The sequence below is a fragment of the Gekko japonicus genome, unplaced genomic scaffold (genome assembly GCF_001447785.1).
Source record: "Gekko japonicus isolate JY-2015 unplaced genomic scaffold, Gekko_japonicus_V1.1 scaffold4327, whole genome shotgun sequence".
NCBI classification, from domain to species: Eukaryota; Metazoa; Chordata; class Lepidosauria; order Squamata; family Gekkonidae; genus Gekko; species Gekko japonicus.
In genome coordinates, this window is record NW_015176104.1 from 39,175 (window position 1) to 65,567 (window position 26,393).

The following is a 26,393-nucleotide window of genomic DNA, read 5'->3' on the forward strand; positions in this document are numbered from 1 at the left end:
CAACCCGACTGCTGAGCAATTTCATTGAGTGCCCACAAGTTCTTGTATTGTGAGAAAGGGAGAAAAGTACCTCTTTCTCGACCTGCTCTATCCCATGCATAATCTTATAAGCCTTGATCACGTCACCTCTCAGCTATCGTTTCTCCAAGCTAAAGAGCCCCAAGCTTTTTAACCTTTCTTCATGGGGAAAGTGTTCCAACCCTTTTCTCATTCTAGTTGCCCTTTTCTGCACTTTTTCCAATGCTATAATATCCTTTCTGAGGTGTGGTGACCAATGTTCCCTCTAAGCTGTGGAGTGTTGTGAGCAAAAATTCTACTTTGTGAGTGACTGGCATGAAAGTTGTGAGGGAGCGATTTGGCTGCTGCATAAATTAGTCTGCTCTGGAGCCATCCTTCCCGAGCTAAGACAAAAATGTGTGAGCCGGAGGCTAAAAAACTCTGAGCTAGCTCACACTAACTCAGCTTAGAGGGAACAGTGGTGGTGACCAGAACTGTACACGGTATTCCAAATGAGGTCACACCATTGATTTATACAGGAGCATTATGATACTGGCTGATCTGTTTTCAGTTCCCTTCCTAATAATCCCCAGCACAGCGTTGGCCTTTCTTATTGCCGTCTGTTTTAAATTTTGTATGGTTTTAGGAATGTTGTGACCCTCCCTGAGCCTGCTTGTGGGGGAGGGTGGGATGAAAAGCAGAAATAAATAAATAAATAAAATAACCTGCTGTGGTACAATAAAAATAAAGTGTTAATTTTCTGAATATTTCTAACTTTTCCTGTTCATCCAACACAAATAATAGGTTAAATGAGACCCCAAGGTAATAATCTGTAGGAAGGCCTGGCTTGTCCTTCGAAACAACAAAGTAGGCCGGGTCCACTCTGAATTCAGCCCCTGCCCCTATAGCTAAAGACCCCGTCACAGTGACCAAGTTATTCAGGGTATAAAACATTTGAGAGTCCAAAGCTCCTTTCATCAAAAGGAGGAAACAGTAGCTTTGTAGGGATGATTCTACAGCATGATACCCCACTGAGATCCCTCCTTAAAGCTGTCCTCCCCAGGCTCCACCCCCAAATCCTGCTGCTCCTGTCAAGGTGACCCAAGGAGACAATAGGGTCTGGTCGGGCCTTGTAAAGTTGCTGACCTTCTCCTTCTCCTTCTCCCTTTAGGGATCAGTGACCTTTGAGGAAGTGGCTGTGCGCTTCACAGAGGGAGAGTGGGGTCTGCTGGATCCAGGCCAGAGAGCACTCTACAGAGAAGTCATGGTGGAGAACTATGGGAACGTGGCCTCACTGGGTAAGCACCTCTTTGCTCTTCCATGACAGAGCCTATGAAATCTGGTGCTGGTTGGAACTTGGAATGATTGTTCCAACGTACTGCATTGTATTAGATTAATTTTGTTCAGTTACATTTAGGGATGCCAGACACCTGGGTGTGGGCGGGAGTCCCCCGGTTTCGGGCACTCCTCTCTGCCCCCCCAGTTACCCCCCCAGCCCCTGGACAGGCTACTCAAAGGCAGGGAAAGCTGTTGTATCTTCCAATAGCCTGTGTGCAAACCGATTTATGCATTTATTCATCAAATTTATCCCCTGCTCCATCTCCCCTGAACGATCACTGTCAAGGATACGTGAATGGTGAAGACACAGTGGAAGCATACCAGCTGCCTGGTGGATCCAAATCATCCAGAGGCTGCATGAAAAAGAGCAGCCTTGCATGCCCTGTGGTACCTGGGGAGGTACCGCAAGGCACACACCTCCTCGGGCAGCTGGTACCCCAGGACAGAGGCCACCACTGAGAAGGCCCTCACCAGGCGTCATTTTATAGAAAAAGAGGTTCAGGAGCTCATTTGCATATGCCAGACCCTCTGACAAAGGAGAGGCATGCAAGCATGCCTGGGTTCCCTGCCTGATCTTAGCAAGATCGGGCATGGAACCGAGGCATGTTTAAAATGCCTTCTTTCCCTGAGTTTCTCCACCAAAGTGGAGAGGCTCAGGGAAAAAAGGGGGCCTGTCTGCCTGCCTCCCCTTCCCCTCCCCAGCCAACCCGCTGCGGTGGGCTGGGTGGAGCATTACATGGAGTTTATTTTCTTGTTGTTACTGTTAGGGTTGCCAACTCCCTGGATTTAAGAAGAAAATGCCCAGGCCATAAGAACCTAAGAGAAGCCATGTTGGTTACTGCCAGAGCACTGCTCCCGTGCTCCAGCAGGAAATGACCCCTGTCCGTCACCCTTGTTGACACAAAGTGGGCAGCAGGGAAGAGCAAGAGTCTAGGAGCACCTTAAAGACTAACAAAACATGTGGCAGGGTAGGAGCTTTTGTAAGTCACTGTTCACTTCCTCAGATACCTGAACAGTTTCTGGGCCAGGGACCTTCAGTAGACATCGAGGTAAACGTGCTCCAGCAGGAAATGACCCCTGTCCCTCACCCTTGTTGACACAAAGTGGACAGCAGGGAAGAGCAAGAGTCTAGGAGCACCTTAAAGACTAACAAAACATGTGGCAGGGTAGGAGCTTTTGTAAGTCACTGTTCACTTCTTCAGATACCTGAACAGTTTGTGGACCAGGGACCTTCAGTAGACATCGAGGTAAAGTTCAGAGAAGGCGGGGGAGGATCATGCCGGGAGATCTGTATTTTATCCCTTGAAATAGCCCTGGGGGGACTAAGCCCTTGTCCCTTCGAGGAATTTTGCCTCCTGAGAGTTGGAAACCGAGCTCAGAAATAGACTGGCTTTCTCTCCCTGAACATTTTTCCGCACGGGAAAGAGCCGGAAATAATTGGTCTCGTTTCCTTCCTTAGAGGGACCCCCAGTGGCCAAACCTGACCTCATCTCGTGGCTGGAAGAAAAAGAAGAGGTCTTTGACCAAAACTCTATAGAAGGGGAGAGACCAGCAGGTATGTTTTTATTCACTCGTTCATTCCCTCGCTCCTCTCTCCATCAGGGATCCAAAGCCACTTACATCGTTCTTAACCTCCTCCATTTCATCCTGACGACAACAACCCTGCGAGGTAGGTTAGGCTGAGAGTGCGTGAGACTGGCCTAAAGTTACAGGACCCAGCAGTGCTGCTGGGAAGGAGTCTAGGGCAGTAGCGTCCTCAAGGGTTTTCTTTTTTAAACAGGTCTCGCCCCAGGAAGAGACTCAGAACAGGGCGAGGAGAGGGTTGCCTTCCCCCTGATCTAGGGTTGCCAGCCTCCAGGTGGGGGCTGGAGGTCTCCCAGCTGATCTCCAGGCTGCACAGATCGCCTAGTTATTTAAAGCATTTATTCCACTTCTCCTGGAGAAAACAGCTGCTTTGTTAGGTGGACTGTATGGTATTATACCCCACCAAGGTCCCTCCCCTCCCTAAACTCGACCCTCAAATCTCCGGGTATTTCTGAACTCAGAGCTGGAAACCAGATCCCGATCCTCCTCTCCTTTGGCTTCAAAGGCATGGCCTGACCGTTTCTCCTCAGCCCTCCCTGGGCTGGCCTGATAAAGGATTGTCTGGGGGGGGGGCGGGCTGACTGGGCTCCCCCAATGCCCTCTCTTCCGGGGCAGGCCCATGGTGAGTGAATGGAATCTGAGCCAATGGCCTCCTTGCCCGGGTTGACCCTTCTGTTGCCCTGCCCTGCCTTGAGGTTTTAAGAGACTGCTGTACCTGCCCGTCCGTATCCCAGGAGGTCCTAGCTGGCCTGACGTAGCCTGTTCCCTGAGCCTGCCAGGCCCTGACACTGTTGCGGGGACATTCCTGGGTGTGGCCTCACCCTTGTTCCCAGCAGTGCGTCTCTTCTGGAGCAGGTGACCATGAGGGAGGCACCCTTTCATAGGCTCCTCCCTCCATCGCCCAGTTAGCATCCGTGGCTAAGGGCCAAACTTAGGGTTGCCAGGCCCCACCTCCCCACTGCTGATCAGCTGGACTCACCCAGAAAAAGAGGGAGATATATCGTCACTGCCCGTGTGATCCAGAAGTGACATCATCACTTCTGGGACAATGAGGTGACACTCTGGTATTTGGTCAGAAATTCTGTGGTAGAAGCCAACTATCATAGAGTTTTTGCCCAAATACCAGAGTGTCATCCCGGCATCCCGGAAGTGATGATGTCACTTCCGGTCGTGTGGGCAGTGATGTAGGCATGTCTCTGTACAATGACTGGGTGGGCCTCCCTCCTGCTCCCATTAAGTCCCCCCACCTCATCCCCCGCTGGTTGCCAGGAGGGACCTAGCAACCCTAGCCAAACTACACACATGAGAGGCAGTGGGGTGTATTGGTTAGAGTGTCAGATTAGGATCTGGGAGACACAAGTTTGAATCCCCAGTCTGTCTTGGAAGCTTGCTGGGTGACCTTGGGCTAGTCACACGCTCTCAGCCTCCCCTACCTCATAGGTTGTTGTAGGAACAAAATGAGAGAGAATGGGACCTTATTCGGGAAGACAGGTGGAGTATAAATAGAGGGAAAATGATATTAAAAAATTTAATATTGGGTCTTGGATTACCAACTTCCAGGTGTGGCCTGGAGTTCTCCCAGCATTTTAACTGATCTGTAGACTACAGAGATCTTTTCCCTGGAGAAAATGGCTGCTTTAGAGGGTGAATTGATGAGCTCCCTTCCCTCCTCAGACTCCGCCCTTTCCAGGCTCTGCCAATCCAGACCCAGCAACTGGGGCTGCCACCTCCAGGGGGTGGCTGGAGATCTCCTGAGATTACAGCTGATCTCCAGGCGACAGAGATCTGTTCACGTGGAGAAGATGGCTGCCTTGAAAGATGAATTCTGTGTAGGGTTGCCAGCCTCCAGGTGGTGCCTGGAGATCCCCTGCTTTTACAACTGATCTCCAGCTGACAGAGATCAGCTCCCCTGCAGAAAATGGCTGCTTTGAAGGGTGGGCTCCGTGGCACTGGGCCATCCTGAGGCCCCTCCCCTCCCCAAACCCCACCCTCTCCCGGATTTCCCCCCCCCCCAGCCTCCAGGTATTTTCCAAACCAGACCTGCGGACCCTACAAACCCGGCCCTCCTCCGGCTCCAACCCCCAAATCCCCAGGTATTTCCCAATCCAGAACTGGTAACCCCAGAGCTATTTTTGGGCAGGAACGCACAGGAACGGAGTTCCGGCTGGCTCCCAAGTTGGCCACGCCCAGCAGGAACTCATTAGCATAATAAGCCACACCCAACAGCAGAAACGCATTAGGATTGGCTACATTAGGGGTGTGTGGCCTAACATGCAAAGGAGTTCCTGCTACAAAAAAGGCCCTGGGTTTTGACCACAAACAAGGCCAACAGAATAAGAAGCAAAAGGTGGGCGTGGCTGGATGACCACACTTCTGGTAACAGGGGGTGTGGCCTAATATGCTAATGAGCTGTGCTGTCAGGGGTGTGGCCTAATATGCTAATGAGTTTCTGCTATTGGGTGTGGCCTATTATGCTAATGAGTTCCTGCTGGGCTTTTTCTACAAAAAAAGCCCTGGGTAACCCTACCGACAACCCTAGCTGGTGAAATTCTTGGATACATGGGGCGGAGCCTGGGGAAAGCAGGGTTTGGGGAGGGGAGGGACCTCAGCAGGGTACAATGACACAGAGTCCGCCCTCCAAAGCAGCTACTTTCCCCAAGGGAGCTGATCTCTCTGGCATGGAGATCCGTTGTAATTCTGGGAGACCTGAAGGTTAGCAACCGCCAAGTGGTTAAGATGCTGAACTGCAGGCTGTGGAAGGTCGGTAGTTCAGCAGTTCAAGACCCGAGTGTGCCGCATGACGGAGTGAGCTCCCGTCTCTAGTTCCAGCTCCTGCCAACCTAGCAGTTCAAAGGCAAGAACTTGCAAGTAGATAAATAGGTACCACTTCGGTGGGAAGGTGACAGCGTTCCGTGCGCCTTGGTGTTTAGTCATGCCGGCCACATGACCACGGAAAACGTCTTCGGACAGCGCTGGCTCTTCGGCTTTGAAACGGAGATGAGCACCGCAACCCTAGAGTCGGACTCGACTGGCTTTCGAGCAAGGGAAACCTTTACCTTTTACTAATACTATTTCACCTAATTTGTATTGTACTATCGGTTTGCCATCCTTGTAGCTTCACTACAGAATGAAGAGACGAATATTGAAACCGATACCCATCCATAATATCACACAGCTTCTGGGAAGGGATTTGTTCTGAGGCTCTGTTCTTTCCCCCTGGCATTCTTACCAGGCTGTGTCCCGACCGGTGGGGCGCGGGACGGCGAAGGAGACGCGGGACCCCCTGAGCCATTGTCTGACAGAAGTGGAAGAGAAGAGGTGGAGAACTTGGGGAACCAGAGTGAGACGACGATGCAGGAGGAAAGCCAGCTGACCGAGATGTGGAGGAAGAAACCAAATGGTACCTCCTTAGATCCATGGTGGGCCCGTTTGGGGCTTGAGCGCTGTGGGATTTCTTGAGCGAGCCTGTTGTCTGTCGATGGGGCAGGTCACGTCTCTTTCCTAGAACTTGGGTCGCCAACTTTGGGTTGGGAAATCCTTGAAGATTCGGCAGTGGAGCCCGGGGGGGGGGAAGGCAGGGCTGGAGGGAGGGTTGCCAACCTCCAGGTGGTGGCTGGAGATCTCCTACTGTTACAACTGATCTCCAGGCAACAGAGCACAGTTCACCTGGAGAAAACGGCCGCTTTGGAAGGTGGATTCTATGGCACTATACTCCACTGAAGACTATCCCCTTTCCAAACTCAGCTGTCCTCAGGCTCGACCCCCCCCAATCTCCAGGTATTCCCCAACCTGGAGCTGGCAAGCCTAGAGGGAGGTCATAGGGCTGCCAAGTCCCCTCGGGGGGCAGAAATCCCCCCGCCCCGGAGGCCCGTTCCCGGACGCCGGGGAATCGGGCCCCGGGGGGAACCCTGCCCCAGCGTGCACGTCACAGGGAAGGGACGTCATGACGCCGGGCACGCCGGATATGATTCCTTAGGGTCCGCAGTCCAAAGCAGCCATTTTCTCCAGGGGAACATCTCTGTCATGTGCAGTGAGGAGATAATTTGTAATCGTATCGGTTCACCAAGGAACACATCCCCCCATTCCCATCTTCCCTTCTGAGAGTTCCTGTCTTGTATCAGATGCGGCCTGCTCAGTATCGGCACCTAGAGGGTAGAACTGAGGGAAGTGGGCTTTCTCTCCGAGGGACTAACTAAACCTGCCTTTTCCATAGGGGTTTTGAGAAGGTGAATAAATATTTTTGTTTATAAATCTGGTGGTGTTCTGTGCTGCAGATTTTAAATATCTGTACATATATATATATATATATATATATATTTCCTCCTGTGGCTTTTCCGCACAGCGTGTTCAAAGCTTTTTTAAATGTAATTTTTTAATTTCATTTTTGTTAGCTGCATCCTTAAAAGAAAAAAATAAACTCAGTCCAATCAACAGCTAACCGGTAGATGGAACAATAACAAATGCAGATAAATTCAATCAATAGCCAGGTCAACAGAAAACTATATCCCAGTAGTACAAAGTCTTGGCCTGGCAGTCAAAATATAATAGAGAATATGTTGAGTGACCTTGGTTTGGCAGTATGTTTATAATCAGGGTGCCACTACCAAAAAGGCCTTTCTGCGATAGCTGTTTGCCTAATTTCAGAACGTGGGCCTCATACAGAGAACTGACTCGGATGATGATAACAACCACATAAGTTAATGTGGGAGTATCCTGATTTCAAATGGCTTAGTATTCGAAATGTAATAACCAACACTTTGAATTATGCCCAGAAACAAACAGGATACTTGTCAGATTCTTTGAACATGTGTTTATACTCGTTTTAGTGTAGCTGGTTTTTCTTTTTGACATAAGCTACCTTATAGATTTAGGGCTGCCAGGGTATGCCTGGCAATGGGCAGGAATTTTAGCTGGGAAGAAGAAGAAGGAGGAGGAGGAGGAGGAGAAGGAGGAGGAGAAGAAGATTGGATTTATACCCCGCCCTTCACTCCGAGTCTCAGAGTGGCTTACAAACTCCTTTCCCTTCCCCTCCCCACAACAGACAGATTAGAGTCTGCGCATGTAAGCATTACACCAAACATGGGGGGATGATGTCACTTTCAGGAAAACCGAGAAGTGGTGTCATGTTTTACCACAGTGTTTCTGACAATTCCTAGAGCTACCTGATGCCACTTCCAGGTTTTCCCTGGAAGTGACACTGCAGCTCAGATGATGCTGATGGGGGCCTGGCAGCCCCGAATAGATCATTTGATAGAGAGGTATTAGGATAATAAAGATATTTCTGCCAAAAGGTTTCTTTTCAAGGTTCTCTTTCTCTCTGTCTCCCAAAGATGATGACATTGTGACAGGGATCGGGGAAGAGAATTTTCAACAGGAAGGCCTCCTATTGGAAGAATCACTAGAGCCTTTACCAGGAGGGTCCCAGGAGACAGTTTCCTTCCCAGCCAAAGCTGCGGAGAGTAAGTACCCGTTACAAAAGAGGGAGAAAGTCAGGGCAAATCGCTGAGAGAAGTCTTGTTGGCTGTTTCCAGTGGGTAGCCATGTTAGTTTGTAGTAGTAGAACAAGATTCAGGTGCAGTAGCACCTTAAAGACCAACACAGTTCCCCAGGATCTAGAGCCCAAAGTCACTTTGTTAGATATAACATAAGCAGGTACGAGATTTTTGTATCTGACAAAGTGGGCATTGTCTCACAAAAGCTCATACCCTGAAAAAATTGTCTTGGTCTTTAAGGTGCTACTGGACTTGGGCTTGGTTGTCTGTCACCCTTTTATCCCAACCGTCCTCCAAGGACCTTTATCCAGGGTTCTCCCATCCTTCACCTCATCTTCACAACAACCCTGTGAGGTGGGTTAGGATGAGAACGACTAACCTGAGGTCACCCAGTGAGCTTCACTTCATGGTAGTAAGGGAGATGTGAAGCTTGGGTCTTCCCCAGTTCTAGTTCAACATTCTCAGCACTACCACTACACTGATTCTCAAGGACCGAATGTTACAGTAAGACTCCCTCCACATAGAAAACTAGGGAAGGGGTTAAGCTAGAGCTCTTTACCCCTGAAATGCTAGTTTTCTATGTTCAGGAGCTTTTTTTAAAAAAAAAATGTAGTCCACCTCCACTGGGTTATCCTCCACTTTATATCCCGCCTTTCTCCCCAATGGGAATCTGATATCGGTCTCCCCTACACTTTATCTTCACAACAGCTCTGTGAGGTAGGTTAGTCTAAAAGTATATGACTAGCCCAAGGTCACCCAGCCAGCTTGCAGAGTGAGTTTCCCAGGTTCTAGTCCACTCCACCACTATAGCTCTATGACAAGTTCAAGGGGCTGTGGCTCAGTGGTAGAGCATCTGCTTGGCATGCTGAAGGTCCCAGGCTCAAGTCCCCGGTATCTCCAGTTAAAAGATCTGGCAGTAAGTGATGGGAAAGACCTCTGCCTGAGACCTTGGAGAGCAGCTGCCAGTCTGAGTAGACAATACTAACTGAGATGGACCAAGGGTCTGGTTCAATATAAGGCAGTTTCATGTGTTCTCAAGGGATTAGTAGAGATTTTTCAGCTCCTTCTGTCTTTGGTGTTCTCTCCAATTTTGCATCTCGATATCTCATCCTGCACTCTTGCTGATTTCTGCCTTTTTTCCCACCAGCTGATGATGGGGAGAGCGAGAGTGAGTGGGAACCCGGAGAGATGTTGTCTGAAGAAACGGAGGACGAAGATGCAGACGAGAACTACGGGAGTCGGAATGGGCCGGAGAGACAGGAGGAAGACCCAGCAGGGATGTGGACAAACAGATCCCCTGATAGCCAGGGTAACGACTTCCGCGGAACGCCGGCTCAGCAGAAGACGTACAAAGGAAAGAGAAAGAACCAGTGCAAAGTTTGTGGGAAGAGCTTCACTCGTAAGTCGAGCCTTAAGGTGCACCAGAGAATCCACACGGGGGAAAAGCCGTACAAATGCACCGTCTGCAGCAAGGGCTTTTGTGATAAGACCAGCTTTCTCCGGCACCAGAGGATCCATACCGGTGAAAAACCGTACAAGTGCCCCGATTGTGGGAAAAGCTTCAATCGGACCACCAACCTTATCACACACCAGAAGACCCACGTGGAGACACGGGAGAAGACCTTCCACTGCTCCAGCTGCAGCAAGAGCTTTTACAACAAGTACAGCCTCAAGACACACTGGCGCAGCCACACCGGCGAGAAGCCCTACAAGTGCTCGAGCTGCAGCAAGAGCTTCTGTGACAAATCCAACCTGGAGGCCCACTGGCGGGTGCACACGGGCGAGAGGCCCTTCGAGTGCTCGGAGTGCGGGAAGACCTTCAGCGACCGCCGGACCCTCCTGCGGCACCAGCGGATCCACACCGGGGAGAAGCCTTACAGGTGCACGGAGTGCGGGAAGAGCTTCAACGATCTCGCCACGCTCCTGCGGCACCAGAAGATCCACACGGGGGAGAAGCCGTACCGGTGCACAGAGTGCGGGAAGAGCTTCAACCAGAGCTCGCACTTGATCCGCCACCAGGCCACGCACGAGCAACGCCAGAAGGGCACCTCGCGCAGGGCCAAGGCGGCGTCGATCGGAACCAATATCGGAACCAACATCTTCTTGGACATTGGCGATTTCTCCCAGGAGGGCTACTACAGGTACACTCGCCCGACAGAAACCTTCCACTGGCCGCTCACGTCGTACTCCCCTTCCACAGATACGGGAGGAGGAGGTGGCATTACGAATGTCTGGACTATCGCGGAGTCTCCCGTCGGAGATCAAGCCATCTTAGTTATGAAAGAACTCCCGGAGGACCGGACCATCACCCTGTGAGCACTCGGTACGCAGGAGGGGGTTTCCTTTCTTTCTTTCAGATGAGACTTCCCCCCGTCGGGCATTACAGTCCGGTCATGAGAGGATTCCGAACGGTGTCTAGATGCTCCTCAAAGTGACCGTGGGTCGAAGATTAAATTTCTCCACCCTCAACGAGGTAGTCTTATACAAATGGATCTGCTCCCAAGGACTGGCACAAATGGAGGGGGAAAAAATACAGATAGAAGAGTCTCTAGGAAGATGCCGTTTTAGTTCCAGTACTGAAAGACGGCATGGAGTCTGTTATATTTCCCTCCTCTGTCTTCTTGGCCGGCATCCATTATCTATATTTATTGGGGCGATCTGCTTCTTGACAGTTCCCGTAGCAATGCATGCCTTGGTAATGGAAACGAGACAGATCAGGGAGCATTGGAGATTATGCAATTTTGAAGGGCCTTCAATGGAAGGTTCAGACTTTCCATTTCACAACACTATTTAGATTGACTGAGATTTGACAGCCTGTGGCGTGGCTTGGAAATCGTCTCCCTGGAAGACCTGACCATGGTACGAGGGCTGTAAAGATCTTTGCCCCCTCTTCCCCCTTTCTCCTTGTAAGATTTTCAGATTGGGTCATATTTGACTTGAGGGAAAAGACAAATTAGAAACGGGTATCTTTGACTTGTTCTGATCAACACCACCTCTGAAAGGGATGTCTAAAAAGGCTTGTCGTTTCTTGGATGACTAGATGAGGAAGTAGACTGTTGAATTTGCCACAGCGTATATCTAAAAAGGTATCAGGAATATATTGGAATGTAGCTTCTCGTATCAGAAGAAATTTGCTTTCAAAAAAATGTGGGTGGAAGGCGTGTGGAAATGTACCAACCAGAATCCCATAAGGGTGTACAGTGCAAGAAATTACTTTTTAAAAAAAGTAAATTCATACAGTTCTTTTAAATCTTATGCTCCAAGCTGTTTAACCACCTGGGCCAAAAATTTCAGACAGGCCTAGGAACCCTTTGAATTCAGGAACAGAGAATGGCTCCCTTTCATAGAACCGGCCTCCAGGTATTCAGTTTTGGGATAAGAGCTACCCCCCATGAAATATATTTCTGAAAACTGAGCATATAGATGTATATGAGAGAGAGAGCGTATGGTATTTCCCAAAGCTTTGGCATGCTTTTTAATACACACAGAAGATTCGTGTTTCAGCCGCAATTCAATAGAGATTAGCTGTAAGGGTGTGATGCTGGAGTTGGGTATGGAAATCTAGGGGTGTCATTTGCCCTTTAAAAAGGCCCCCCGGGGGAGGGGAGAACTGGATTGGGACTGTGATGCTGGGGGGGGGGTTAATATTTCCCTATACAGGCTTAATGTGACGGGGGGGGGAGGCATTTCTAATCAGGGAAACAGTGCAGGCGTGTCTACTCCAAAATATGTCACAGCCGTGTGTATCAAACCATCCATGGACTTCATGGAATGGCACTGTCCCACTTCCCTCTCCCACCACTGCCATCTGAGGACCCCCCCCCCACACACACACCTGAAAATTTTGTTCCTGGAGGAACAAATTTTGTTCCTAAGAACAGTAGCAGAGGCAAAGTGGAGAGGGGTGTCTCGGGCAGGGCTCTTTTTGTAGCAGGAACTCCTTTGCATATTAGGCCACATCCCCCTAATGTAGCCAATCCTCCAAGAGCTTACAGAGCTCTTCTTACAGGAGCTACTGTAAGCTCTTGGAGGATTGGCTACATTAGGGGTGTGTCGCTTAATATGCAAATGAGTACCTGCTACAAAAAGAGCGGACTCTGCAGTGGGAGCAGAGAAGTGGCCAAAATTGCCCAGAGTCCAAAGACTTGACTGCTGTTTTAGTGCTCCATACTGTGTGGTTGGATGCAGAGAAGCAAGTCCAGTGAGACTTCAAGTCAAGCTATATAGGCGATACTGGAGTGTCAGGACTGACTCCCCAGGCTGGTCATTTAATTATTTAAAAAGCCCCCCTCCCCCTCCCCCAAACGGCATGGGTTGGGAAGGGGGATTGTGACTGTTCTTTAGAGTTCAATTAGATGCCTGCAGTTTTGCCTGCAGCTTGACCGTAAATCTCCTTGGAGTCGCCATGGCGTACTTTTGAGTAAGCACACCTGGGCTGAAGCTGTCCAGCGCACTGGTATCGACAGACTTAGTGCTACAATCCCGAACATGTCTATTTGGAAGTAAATTCCACTGACATCTGGGGGATTTGTTGCTGGACAAACGTGGTTAAGGAGCGGACTGTGACTACGCTCAGTTTGGCATTGGATTGTGACATCTGGGAAATATAAATTCAGACTTGGATCACCCATGCTGGAGAATGAGATGGGTAGTAGACTGCAGGCAATGGAGACCGGCATTGAACGTTGCTTTGTAATTTTTTTTAAAAACTCCCCGCAAGCAGAAAAGTAGCATTGAAGGAATAAAGGTTTTAACTACCTCTGTTGGCTTGCGAAGCTGGGTTTTCTACTGACAGAGGGCTTTTGACATGGGGGGAGCACTCCCACCTGTGCTCTACTGCCCACTGTCTGGAACAGTGCAGTCCAGTCTGCCCTCTCTGCCACCTCCTTCTGCATGTGTGAACTGGGCCTCCTGGAGGGTTCTGTACATCCCAAGAATTCTGCGATTGCAAACAGGTCTCAGAGGAACCAACTAGGGGCGTTTTCTACAGAAGAAAAGTCGTAAAAAGAAGAAACAGGCGGGTGTTAACGTGAGCGAGAAGCCAGAATTCATCAAGCTGTGGAGCTGAGTTCTCTTAATTTAACCCTGTGACTGGTGCTCTCTTTTGTAAAAAGCATGGAAACGTGATTATTTTGACACTGCTGCGGAGCGTGGGATGGTTGCCCCTTTGGTGGGGGGCGCTCACTCTCTCCTTCGTTTCTAAGTTCTCGATTTGTAAAATAGGCTAGAGCAAAGCTAATGGGGGGGGCAAGAAGGGAGGGAAATGCATGAGATTTTTTGAACAGTACTAAAGGGCAGAGAAGTGTAAAGAAAGGGTCTCTGGGGTGTGTATTCTCTTCCACAAAAGCCTTATGAGTTAGATTAAGCTTGTGGACATGCAAGATCTTATAACCGTTGAACTTCCTGTAAGTTTAAAACAAAAACTTGCAAATATATGAGGGGCTATAAATGCATGACCATCTGAACTATTTATGAACCATCTCTCACCGAAGGGATATCTAGAGTAGAAGTTGGAGTGGGAGATAGTAGATTTGAAAATGGGATTCTTTTCTTCAAAATGCTGTAAGCTTCCATGGCTGTCATAGTAAATGTTCATGTTTATTTATAGAAGTAACTGGAGAATAGCTCATTTTTTTGTTTGAAGTATTTTGGCATTTTCTTAAAGTGTCCCAATGAATGCTGGAAATGCACATCTCTGTCACGGTTAATGCCAACTTTTCTCCAATTTCATTTTTTTATGTTCTGAAGAAACTTGGTTAACTTGGTTAATCTTGAGATTTACCAGAACATAACTGGAAATGATGGGATTTGTGAAGCTTGATCTGTAAACAAATCAGTAGCAAACGACGATGGAAACAATGATGAAATGATGAAATTCAATCATTTACTGAAGGCTCTGGATGATCTTGAGACTTACCGGCCAATGTCAGAATTTTATCAAATTACCATGATGTTTCCCTCATAGCTTCTGAGGATCATCCCAAAACATCAGTGACTTTCTGACTTTTGACTGTTAACGCAATACATTCTGTATCATCTTTTATTTTGGGTCTTTTTTATAATAGTATTTTTAATCATCCTTGCTTAGTTCATATTGTTAACTGCTTATATCCTTTTGAAACCTCATTTTAATGCCATTTCACTTACACTGTTTGAATATGCCTGTTGTGCAGTAAAGAGCATCTGCCTAGAATACGCTATGCGATATGAGTGGAGGCAAGCAAAATCCGATGAGAAGGAGGGGAAACTTGCCATGTTGCCTTGGATAAATTAGGGGTGGGAGGTCTGGAAGACTGAAAATTGAACTTGCTGCAACACTTCAAAGACAGGCGAATGAACAACTTTAAAGGCCTTGGCCTATGGCTTTGTCAGCAATTGGCAAATTACTCTTCACTCGTACAGCCCCCCCCTCTTTTCCCGCACGGTATCGCAACCCAATGGAGACGGCCATCTCTAAATTGGCCCCTTTGTGTCCTGCTCAGCCCTCACGCTGCGGGGGAGTTTTGTGTGTACGTCTTTTTACATAGCTGTGTGTCCCAAGTGACTGACTTTTGTTATGCATGGTAATTTAAAGAGGACTGTACTGTATCCATCTTTTGTGTATTGGTAAATAAACAATAAGGGATAGTAAATTCCCCCCACCGAGGCCTAGTATTAAAGTCTTTGATTTTTATCCCATTCCTCCTCCCACGAGTTCGGAGCAGCGTTTATTGTCTTCATTTCGTCGTCATGTCAGCCTTGCGAGGTAGGTTAGGTGGAGAGGTAACAGTTAGCTCAAGGGTAACCGGGAAGCTTTATGGCCGAGCAGAGATTTGAACCTTGGTCTCTCAGCTCCCAGGTCAACGTTCTGACCACCGCACAGTTGCCAGCCTCCAGATGACATCTGGAGAAAAGGGCTGCTTTGGAGGGTGGACTCTATGGCATTCTACCCTGCTGAAGTGCTGTCCCTCCCTCCCACCCACCACCCACCCAATCTCCAGGTATTTCCCAACCCAGAGCTGGCAACTCTACCACCTCTGCCTGCCTAGTGTGGTGTTACACACAAAAGCTGGTCTCTGAATTTTGGAGGTAACCCCCTGCATCACATCCGAGATAACATTTTGGAGTAGGGAATTCCAGCCTGCCTGTCCTGTCAGGCCGAGGCAAGGGATAGGGAGGGAGGGTATTACTCCTAGAATGTAGCCCTGGGTAGACTTGCCAGACTCCCCAGTGGAGGTGGGGATCCCCTGCCACTCAGTCCTACCTCTAGTTGCTGATTAGTTGGCCAGTGGATGGGACTTAACAGGAGAAAGAAGACCTAGGAGTCATTCTCTGGTGTTGCACAGGACATGACGTCATCATTCTAGCAGGGATAGGGAGGGTATCACTCCTAGAATGTAGCCCCGGGTAGACTTGCCAGACTCCCCAGTGGAGGTGGGGGTCCCCTGCCACCCAGACCTACCTCTAGTTGCTGATTAGTTGGCCAGTGGATGGGATTTAACAGGAGAAAGGAGAAGGCCTAGGAGTCATTCTCTGGTGTTGCACAGGACATGACGTCATCATTCCAGCAGTGTCTAGGAAACACTCTGGTATTTGGGCAAAAACTCTATGGTAGAAGCTGTTATTTACCTGTGCAATGGGGGAGACAAGGTCTTTCTCTTTCTCCATGTAAGTCCGCCCCGCATCCCCTGCCAGTTGCCAGGAGGGACCTGGCAATCCTTGCCCTGGGGCTCCCCAGACCTGTTGAGCGTCAGAAACTTTGGGACCTTTGAGAAAGGACAGTGGGTAACACTACAAAATGTCAGCCACAAGAGGTAGGAGCAATCACAGAATGGCTGCCCTGAGAGGCGGGACTGATCACAAAATGGCTGCCACAAGAGTTGGGACTGATCATAAAAGGGCTGCGCTGAGAGGTGGGCTGACCACAAAAAATGGCTACCACAAGAGTTGGGACTGATCATAAAAGTGCTGCACTGAGAGGTGGGCTGATCACAAAATGGCTGCCACGGGCACTCACAAAATGCCGGGATGCTGCAAGCTGAGTATCCTTCTATGATGGAGGAAGCAGTTTCTGGACCCTTATTTGTAGTGGGTTAAAATGTAAAAATAAAGAAATTAAAGAAATCATTTTGACTCGGAAGCACCAAAGTTTTATGCAGTATCCCAGATCCTCCACGTTTCCCAGTTAAGGGAAAATGCTGTTCAAATTATAAAGATGATCTGACTCCAATGGTAACGAGAAAGAAATTTTACTTACAAAAACAGAAGCATATCTTACATGACCTATTCATGTAGGTACATTTATTGTGAACAGATTAACCTCAAAGAAGTTAAACTACCTCTGCTCATCTCTTGCCTTGAACGTCTCCTGGATGGGGGCTGCTATGAATCGATTGCAATGCGATGGCACGTTGTTCTTAAGTAAAAATGTGTGCTGTCTTGTCGCTGAGTTCACAGATGGGTCTTCTCCCCCCTCAGAATGACAGGTGAAAACCAACCCCAGTTATCTGTGACACACAGTGTTCCCTCTAAGCTGAGTTAGGGTGAGCTAGCGCACAGTTTTTTAGCCTTTGGCTCACACATTTTTGTCTTAGTTCAGGAAGGATGGCTTCAGAGCAAACTAATGTATGCAGTAGCCAAATTGCTCACTCACAGCTTTAATGCGAGTAGCTCACAAGGTAGATTTCTTGCTCACAAGACTCCAAAGCTTAGAGGGAGCATTGGACGCAGGTATTTTCCACTGGGGGACAGGCTTCCAGTTTCCCAGTTCCACAATGGTAATGGATAGCACATGGCAGGGTCTTCCTGTCATTTCCCTATCCTAGCCATGATCATTCTACCCAAAAGAGATTTTTTAAAAAACAAATTCATTATCATAATGCTATAGCAGCCTATGTATTAAATGCTCTGAATCCCAAGTTTTCAACTAAAATTTTTTTTAGTGCCTTTTGCTGCAGAGATATGCCTTTCTCCCTTGTTTCTCCACAACGGGCTAGAGAAAACAAAGCTGAGAATTCAAAGAACATGATATACAGATTGTTCTACCAATATAACAATATTCATTTGCCAATTTAAAAAAGCAAGACCCCTGGTGGCAGGGGGAGGGCATGACTGCTGCAGGGACAGGGGATGGGGAAATGGCTGCCGTGTGGGAAGAACTGGGAAAATCCAAACATTCCCACCCACATATCCTCCATTAAGGTTTGTGGTGCTCTTCCTAAAACGTCATACCAAAGCAAGTTGGGGAACAACTGGAGGAAAAAAGGGTGAGAAACTGGGAGGCACATGAACATACCGGGATTGTACTGAGGGGAAGCAGGCAAGAAAATCTCCCAATGACATTGAACCTGGGACATATCCCCCATGAAAGTTAGTCCCACTCCCACAAACCAGGATCCCAGCCCTGAATAATCTGGGTTGGAGCGGGAGGAAATCAGCTCCAGTTAGTACACACATGCCTGAACTGGTACGTCACAAATGACCAGAGTTAGATTTCAATGGAGGGCCTGTGGCTCAGCGTCAGAGCATCTGCTTGGCATGGCAAAAATGCCCAGGTTCAATCCCTACCTGCTCCAGTTAAAGACCAGGTAGGAGGTGATGTGAAAGCCCAAGAGCTGCTGCCAGTCTGAGTAGACAATACTGACCTTAACCAGGGGTCTGATTCAGTATAAGGCAGCTTCATGAGATTCTCCATATGAGGAGGAGGAGAGAGTGGATTTATGCACTCAGAGTGGTTTACAATCTCCTGCCCTCCTCTCCCCACGACAGACGCCCTGCGAGGTAGGTGGGGCTGAAAGCTCTTTCGACAACTGCTCTTGAGAGAACAGCTCTGAGAGAACTGTGACTGACCAAAGGTCACACCAGCTGGCTGCATGTGCAGAAGTGGGGAATCAAACCCAGTTTTCCAGATTAGAGTCCGCCACTCTTAATACCTCATCTTTCTTCCCAGCGGGGGACCCGCAGTGGCTTACATCATTCCCCTCTCCTTCCTTTTATACTCACAACAACCCTGTGAAGTAGGTTAGGCTGAGAGAGTGTGGCTGCATGTGCAGAAGAGGGGAATCAAACCCAGTTTTCCAGATTAGAGTCCGCCACTCTTAATACCTCATCTTTCTTCCCAGCGGGGGACCCGCAGTGGCTTACATCATTCCCCTCTCCTTCCTTTTATACTCACAACAACCCTGTGAAGTAGGGTAGGCTGAGAGAGTGCGACTGGCCCCAGTTCACACAGCAACCTAGCTTAAATGGGGTCAGTTCCAATGAGGGAAAACCCTCCTCTCATTGCATGGGCCTGAACTGAGATCCCATGCGGCTGTAATTTAGTTTGGAAAAATTCTGAAATCAAAATCAGAGGTCCCAGTTGTTCCAATAGGACCTATCATGAGTCAAAGGTAACTTCTTCCAGCTTGGGGATGGTGGATTTTAGGGAGGGGAGGGAGTTCAGCTGGGATGAGATGCCACAGACTCCGTCCTCCATTACCACTTCTTCCAGGACAAAGCTGGAGTCCAGTGGCACCTTTAAGACCAGCATAGTTTTTATTCTAAGAACATAAGAGAAGCCATGATGGATCAGGCCCAATGGCCCATCGAGTCCAGCACCCTGTGTCACACAGGGGCCAAAACCCAGGTGCCATCAGGAGGTCCACCAGCGGGGCCAGAACTCCAGAAGCCCCTCCCACTGTGGCCCCCCAAGCACCAAGAATACAGAGCATCACTTGCCCCAGCCTGAGAGTTCCTATCTATACCTTGTGGTTAACAGCCACTGATGGACCTCTGCTCCAGATGTTTCTCCAATCCCCTCTTGAATATGTCTATGCCTGTAGCCACTACCACTTTCTGAGGCAGGGAATTCCGCATGGATATACGCTTTCATGTGCAGGCACACTTCTTCAGATACGTCTTCAGTGTGCCTGCACATGAAAGCTAACCCCAGAATAAAACTTTTGTTTGGTCCTAAAGGTGCCACTGGATTTAAACTTGTTTTGCCACTTCAGACCACCACATCTGCCCACCTGAATCTATAATTACTTCTCAGGGAACTGATCGCTGCAGTCTGGCAATCCGAATGAAAAGGTGAAACTTTTTTTCTGGACCCAAAAACCACCGATCTGATGTACGATGGCACCTTGATCTTCTTGCTCTGCAACTCTGAGCCACAATCTCAGCCTCACCCGCCTCACAGGGTTGTTGTGAGGCTAGGACCACCGCGCCCTTCTCTGAGCCGCTTGGAGAAAAGATGGGGAGAAAAAAACGCGCCAGCGATAACTCTGCCCCACCTCTAGCACCACCCAAAGAAAGAAAATCGAGCTCGCCCGTTTTTAATGTGACACTTTGAGTTGGGGCGTTGCGGCAAATTCAGGGCTCTTTTTGTAGCAGGAACTCCTTTATAAATTTCCCCAGCCTATTCGAGCTACTGCATTCCCCCCCTCCACTGTGGTTGCCAAGGTCCAGGTGGGGCCTGGGGATCCCCCGGAATTACGGCTGAACTCCAAAGACCAGCTTCCCCGGAGAAAACGGCTGCTTTGGAGGATGTGGCCTCTATGGCATTATACTCTCCTGAGGTCCGTCCCCTCCCCAAACCCTGCCCTCCCAAGGCTCCATTCCTGAACTCCCCACCCCGGAGCTGGCGACCCTACCCTCCACCGTTGCCCTCCCCCGCTATGGGTCGCTGCTCTCCGAGCAGCAAGCCCAACTGCCGCTTACAGAGAAAGCCGGCCGGGCTAGAAGGCAAAAGGGGAGGAACGACACAGGAAGTGCAACTCGTTATTGGCTCCCCCCAGCCCTAAAGTGTAGCCTCTCTAGGTACCCGATCTCTCTGGCCAGCGGAAGTAGTGCTGCGGGGAGAAGCCAGAGCGCTCGGAGGCTGGCCGCTGCCTGCTCTTTTCCAGCGTCATTCTCCTCTTTTGCGCGCGGAGAAGGAAGGGCGCCGCTGAGCACGTCATCGGCGGCGACCCGGAGGTATCCACGTGCAATGCGGGATACTGGATTCATGACCGAGTTCTTCGTGAGCAGAAGAAAGAAGGGCTTTCGAGAGGAGGGAAAGATGAGTTCAAGAGAGGCGAAGAGGCTTTAGAAAACAGGGCACGGCGTGGAGGAAGTCGCTCGAGTGAACCTTCGTCAGCTTCCTGGAGCCAGGATTGCGGGTCGCCCGGTCTACAAAGGGGTTCACTTACCGCAGCGAACGGAACTCACCGCCACAAGGTGTAGCGAAGGCCGTTAGCGGCACGGGTCTCTAAGGGGGGCAGGGAAATTGGCGGAGCGGGCGCTGGGTGAGAGAGCGAAATGGAACGTCTGTGTTCAGGGGTGGTCTGTCTCTGTGAACGCTAGTTGCGGCGGGGTGGGGAGACGGAGGGCAGGGGAAGCACTGGCGCTGAGAGGATTCGCCGGGCTGTTTTCATCGCCACGGTGGATGCAGAGGCATGCGTGTGGACAACAAAGCTTTCACATACTGAGGTACTGGGCACATTTATTCTGTCTTCCATCTTTCCCCCCTGAGACGCTTGCCTTCTTCACATGCTCCACACCAACTCATATTGGCCCTAGAGTTTGGTGTAGTGGTTAAGTGTGCGGACTCTAATCTGGGAGAACCGGGTTTGATTCCCCACTCCTCCACTTGCACCTGCTGATGTGACCTTGGGTCAGTCACAAGCTCTGGCACAGCTGTCCTTGAAAAAGAGCAGTTTGTGTCAGAGTTCTCTCAGCCCCACCCACCTCACAGGGTGTCTGTTGTGGGGAGGGGAAGGGAAAGCCCTTCCACCTTATCCCTGCCACAAGAAGTCTGGGAGGCAAGAGAGGCCAAGAGTTTGTGATGGGCCCAAGGTCACCTGTGACAGGCTTCCATGGCAGAGTGGGGATTCGAAACCCACTCTCTGAGGCCTACGTTTGCTGCTTTAACTACTATGCCATGCCAGCTACACCTGGAGTATTCCTCTGCCTGAAACACTGCCTGCTTTGTTTCCATTTTACCCAGCACGTGGGGAAAATCTCTGCACTGTGCAGTTGGGAATCATCAGCGGCACGTTTAGGTCCCGTCCCCTGGAGCCTGAAACGTTGGCAAAGTGTGGCGAATCCTTCCAGTTGACCTGCAGGCCGTAGCTCAGTGGTAAAGGATTTGCTTGGCATGCAGAACGTCCCAGGTTCAGCCCCTGGTATCTCCAGTTAAAAGGATCGGTTGAGAAGCGATGTGAAAGACTTCCATTTGAGACCCTCTGAGAGTGGCCACCAGACCGTGATAGACTGATGGTCTGATTCTGTAGAAGCCAGTTTCGTGTGTGTGTTTGTGCAACCTTTAAAGCATGGATGGAGAAAGTGCGTGGTCGGAGGCCAGCGGCCAAGCCAAGATATCCCCTCTCCTCAGTTTCTACCGATTGTTGCTGGATGTCATGCTCTGTGCTCTGAGGAGCAGCTTGGACCTTTGTCTGGTGCTTCTGCGTCACCAACACGAGAGGCGGAAAAGATCTCGGGAATGGATTGCCTCCTACCGCAAGGTTCTCCGCAGCAAGGGGAGAAGACGTCCCCGTTACGCTGCCAGGTTTCCCCGGAAACGCCTGGTCAGGCCGCACTGGTATGCCCTTGCTGAAGTGGGTAACCCCCGTCGCTGGTGGGTGTACCCCTGCCGCAAGCACTGGTGGGAGAAGTTTGTCGCGGAAGTCTGGGATGCCGATAGGTGGATCGAGAACTTCCGCATGAGCCGAGGGACGCTGTTCAGCATCGTGGAGGTCCTCAGGCCGCGGATCGAGCGCCAGCGCACGGTCATGAGGGCACCGATAGCGACGGAGAAGAGGGTCGCAATCACGGTGTGGTGGCTCGCCAACAAGGAGTGCTACCGCATTGTGGGCCAGCAGTTTGGTGTTGCCCGGTCTACTGTGGCGGAGATAGTCTTGGAGGTGTGCTTCGCGATAGATGTTGACCTCCTTCGTAAGACTGTGTGCCTTGGTGAGGTGGATAAGGTAAGACTGCCATCGCATCACTGTTGGTGCTCCTGGGGCTTTTCCTAAATCTGGAGTCCCCCCCCCATTTTTTTCCTTCCATTAACTGCTATAACAATACAGTGTGTCCAAAATGGCTGCACTTCATAACCCGTGGGTGATGATCAGACACAGGGCTTTTCCCATGGTGACACCTTGCCTGTGGAGGATCCATCCCCTTGAGGCTTGCCTGGCCCTTACCCCTGATGTCTTTCAGGTACCATGCCAATACTTACTCAAGCTTCTAACTAAGGGGTTTGATCATTTTAATTGTTTTAAAGTCTTCTGGCCTGAAGACTGATAGGATCGTTTGAGGCTGGCAAACATTTTGTGCTCTAGGTTTTTAAATGTGTGTGTGATGGTTTTGTTGTTGTTCAGTCGCACCAGGCCCTCCTGTCTTCCGTCATGCTCCGGATTTTGCTTAATTTCATGTTTGTTGCCTCGATAACACTGTCTAACCATCTCATCCTTTGCCGTCCCCGTCTTCTTTGACCTTCAATCTTTCCCAGCCTCAGGGTCTTCTCCAGTGAGTGCTCCCTTCTCATTGGGTGGCCAAAGTATTTGAGCTTCAGCTTCAGTATCTGGCCTTCCAGGGAACAGTTAGGGTTGATTTCTTTTAGGATTGACTGATTTGATCTCCTTGCAGTCCAAGGGACTATCAGCGCTCGGTGTGTGATGGTACCTTTCTCTTATTTTGTGTGGTTAGGTGTGATGTAGTTCTAAATGGTTTGTTGTTTCTTTCTCTCACTCAAAGTATTTATCGTTGCCACCAGGAATTTAATTCCAGTCTTTAACTAACCTTTCCCAGAGTGTTGTGCCCAAGCTCTAAGACTCCTTCATTGGACTACGTGGTTCTGAGGATAAGACTCTGGGTTAACACTAAACAAGATAAAACTTTATTGGTAGAAGAAGTGTTTTGGTTACAATATGTTTTTGTTAAGATGCTCAGTAAAATCTTTCACTTTTTACTCAGGTCTCTGACTAACTCAAGCAAACTGACATCAGAGGCATGCGCGATTACAACTGGCAAGAACAAGCAGTCACTGCAGTATAATTGCCTGTCAGCATTTAGCATTTTACCCATTTAGAACCTTAATGCCTATCACAGCACCTCTATATGATTCCAACTGGAAAACTGCTTCTCAGACTCTGTGTAGATTGACCACAACTGACAGCTACTGCCTGCTGACTTCAAAGTTCTAACTTCAAACTGAACACTCCGCCTTCTCTCTCTCTCTCTCTCTCTCTCTCTCTCTCTCTCTCTCTCTCTCCACACACCCACCCTAGCTCCACCCGCACACATTCCGTCACCAACCAATCACCTCACTCACTCGTCTCCCTCGTACACTCCCCTTGTTCTTCTGACACTTACCAACCATTTAAAGAAACACACACATATAACTTGAACTCATTACAGTGTGTTTATGCTCCGGGTTTTTACTGGTTGGGTTTTTAATGCTTCGATAATCGGAATGCTATATATATATTTTGGTTTTGCCTGTGTACACAAAACGTGTGCATGTACACAAAAGCTTCTACCCTGAATAAATCTCTGTCGGTCTTAAAGGTGCCCCCCTGGACTCAGAGTCTGTTCTGTCCTGCTCAGAGTGTGTTTGGCATGTAGATTTATCCTTTTCCCATTATCTTCTCTAAGGGTGTGAAGCAGTATCAGCAGCTGATTTGTGGTGACCCCTCACGGGGCTTTCAGGGCAAGAGATGAGCAGAGGTCTGGTTTGCCATTGCTGGCCTCTCCGCAGCAACCCTAGACTTCATTGGTGGCTTCTCATCCAAGTACGGACCAGGGCCGGCCCTGCTCAGCTTCCAAGATCTGACCAGCTCGGACTATTCTGGGTTATCCCAGTCAGGGCTGTCATTCTCTCTGTTTTGTAAATAGAGGCACGTAGGCTAGTGGGTGATGTTCCTCTGCACATTTTGGTTTTGGTTTCTTCACGTGTCCCACTTATGGAAAAATAAGACGGTTGCCCCACGCGCCCAATTTCATGCATGGCGTTCCTAGAGCATGAGGGGAATTGGCATGCTCAATTTCCCTCTTCTGTAGTCCATAAAGGACTGGGTCTGCCACAGCTGGTGTCTGTAGGGATGTTCCCTTTACCGGCTTCTGCTGCCTTTTCAGCCTGGCTTCTCTCTCCCCTTTTCCTGCTCAGATCATGGACGGCTTCGGACACCTGGGCTTTCCGCACTGCATCGGGGCGCTCGGCGAGACCCTCATCCCCATCAGAGCCCCGCTTCGACAGGCCGAAGAGTACAGGAAGCAGCTTTGCTCCGTCCTCCTTCAGGGGATAACGGACCACACCGGTCGCTTCATCGACGTGGAGGTTGGATGGAGCAGCCTTAATCACGATGCCCACATCTTCAGGAACTCCTCCGTCTGCGCAGCTATGGATGCTGGAGCTTTCGTGCCCGGGAATCCGACAATCGCCATTGGGGGCGTGCAAGTTCCGCCTTTGATTGTGACCAGGGGGTGCTATCCGATGCGGCGCTGGCTTATGAAGCCCTACAGGGACCCTGACGACAGCCGTCGGTCCCTCTTCGATGACCGCCTCGGCAAGGCCCACAGTGTGGTTGAGTGTGCCTTCCGGCGACTCAGGGCCCGCTGGCGGTGCATGACGGTGCTCCCTGTGACTGAGGAGAATGCCACAGCGGTGGTGATGGCCTGTGTGATCCTGCACAACATCTGTGAGGAGAGAGGGCACGTTGTCCAAGGAGACTTGTGCGAGACACAGGCTGTGCTTTCCCCAGCAGACGAAGGAACATATCAGTGCAGTGACGACGACTGCTGTTCTGCAGCAGGGAACAGCGTGCGGGACGCCATCTCCACATTCATGCAGACGCCTCAGACTGGGCCGTGAGCTCCAGGTTTGACATTAGCTTTACTTTCTCATATTTTTATCTATTATTTTATTTAGGTTATTTATAGTCTGCCTTTCTTGCTGAGACTCACGACTGATTACATAGTTTTTGCACCTGCCTCTTTAAAGGAGATCGCCCCCCCCCCCAAATATCTGCTTGTGGGTCTCTAGATATAGGGAGGAAGAACATAAGAAGAGCTCTGCTGGATCAGTATAGGGAGGAAGAACATAAGAACATAAGAAGAGCTCTGCTGGATCAGATTAATGGTCCCTCTAGTCCAGCATCCAATCTCATACAGTAGGCAAGCCAGTTCCTCTGGACGGCCAACAGCAGGGCATTGAGGCCTTCCCTCCATGTTGCCTCCTGGTTCTGGGATTCTCTGAACATGGAGGTTCCCCTCAGCCACCATGGCTACTAGCCATTGACAGACTTATCCTCCATGAATCTGTCTAATCTCCTTTTAAAGCTGTTTATTCCTGTGGCCATCGCTACATCCCCTGGCGGCAAATGCCACATGTTGCTCACTCTCTGTGCGAAGTAATATATTTTTTTGTCTGTCCTGAACCTACTGCCCATCAGCTTCATTGGATGCCCTCGAGTTCTAGTCTTTTGGGAGAGGGAGAAAAATTTCTCCTTGTCCACTCTGTCCACCCTGGGCATAATGGTACAAACCTCTACCATATCCCCTCCCCTTACGCATCTCTTTTCTAAACTGAAAAGCCCCAGACTCTTCAGCCTCTCCTCCAATCAATGCTCCCTCTAAGCTGTGGAGTCTTGTGAGCAAAAATTCTACATTGTGAGCTACTGGCATTATACATTGTGAGCTCCTGGCATTAAAGCTGTGAGCAAGGGATGTGGCTCCTGCATCGATTCGTTTGGGCTGGAGCCATCTTTCCCGAGCTAAGACAGAAACGTGTGAGCCAGAGGGCTAAAAAACTGTGAGTTAGCGCATACTAACTCAGCTTAGAGGGCACACTGGCTCCAACCCCCTAGTCAAGGGAGGAGTGCCCCCCTGCCCATCCGTAGCTGGTGGCTGTGGGAGTCTTCTCTGCTTATACGACAGGTCAGGAGCTTGGATCCAGTTGGATGCTTCCCCAAATAGAAGGATTGCCATCTATGGAGCACCAAACACCCCCCCCCCCCATACTATTCCCAGGGCTTCCCG

The 26,393-nt window shown here is 49.7% G+C and overlaps 2 protein-coding genes across 2 annotated transcripts in view; both read left to right on the forward strand.

Moving 5' to 3' along the window:
- Nucleotides 1–12,040, forward strand: part of LOC107123507 (zinc finger protein 2-like) — a 16,139-nt gene extending 4,099 nt beyond the window's left edge. The window contains exons 2-6 of the mRNA XM_015426757.1: nucleotides 1,169–1,295; nucleotides 2,795–2,890; nucleotides 6,152–6,319; nucleotides 8,250–8,378; nucleotides 9,559–12,040. Coding sequence (XP_015282243.1) covers nucleotides 1,169–1,295; nucleotides 2,795–2,890; nucleotides 6,152–6,319; nucleotides 8,250–8,378; nucleotides 9,559–10,727 — 1,689 coding nt within the window. The 3' untranslated portion in view covers nucleotides 10,728–12,040. The remainder of the gene's footprint in view (nucleotides 1–1,168; nucleotides 1,296–2,794; nucleotides 2,891–6,151; nucleotides 6,320–8,249; nucleotides 8,379–9,558) is intronic.
- A 9,645-nt stretch (nucleotides 12,041–21,685) lies between these two features.
- LOC107123509 (putative nuclease HARBI1) overlaps nucleotides 21,686–26,393 on the forward strand; it is a 7,374-nt gene continuing 2,666 nt past the window's right edge. Inside the window, exons 1-2 of the mRNA XM_015426758.1 lie at nucleotides 21,686–22,339; nucleotides 24,523–25,234. Coding sequence (XP_015282244.1) covers nucleotides 21,686–22,339; nucleotides 24,523–25,227 — 1,359 coding nt within the window. The 3' untranslated portion in view covers nucleotides 25,228–25,234. The remainder of the gene's footprint in view (nucleotides 22,340–24,522; nucleotides 25,235–26,393) is intronic.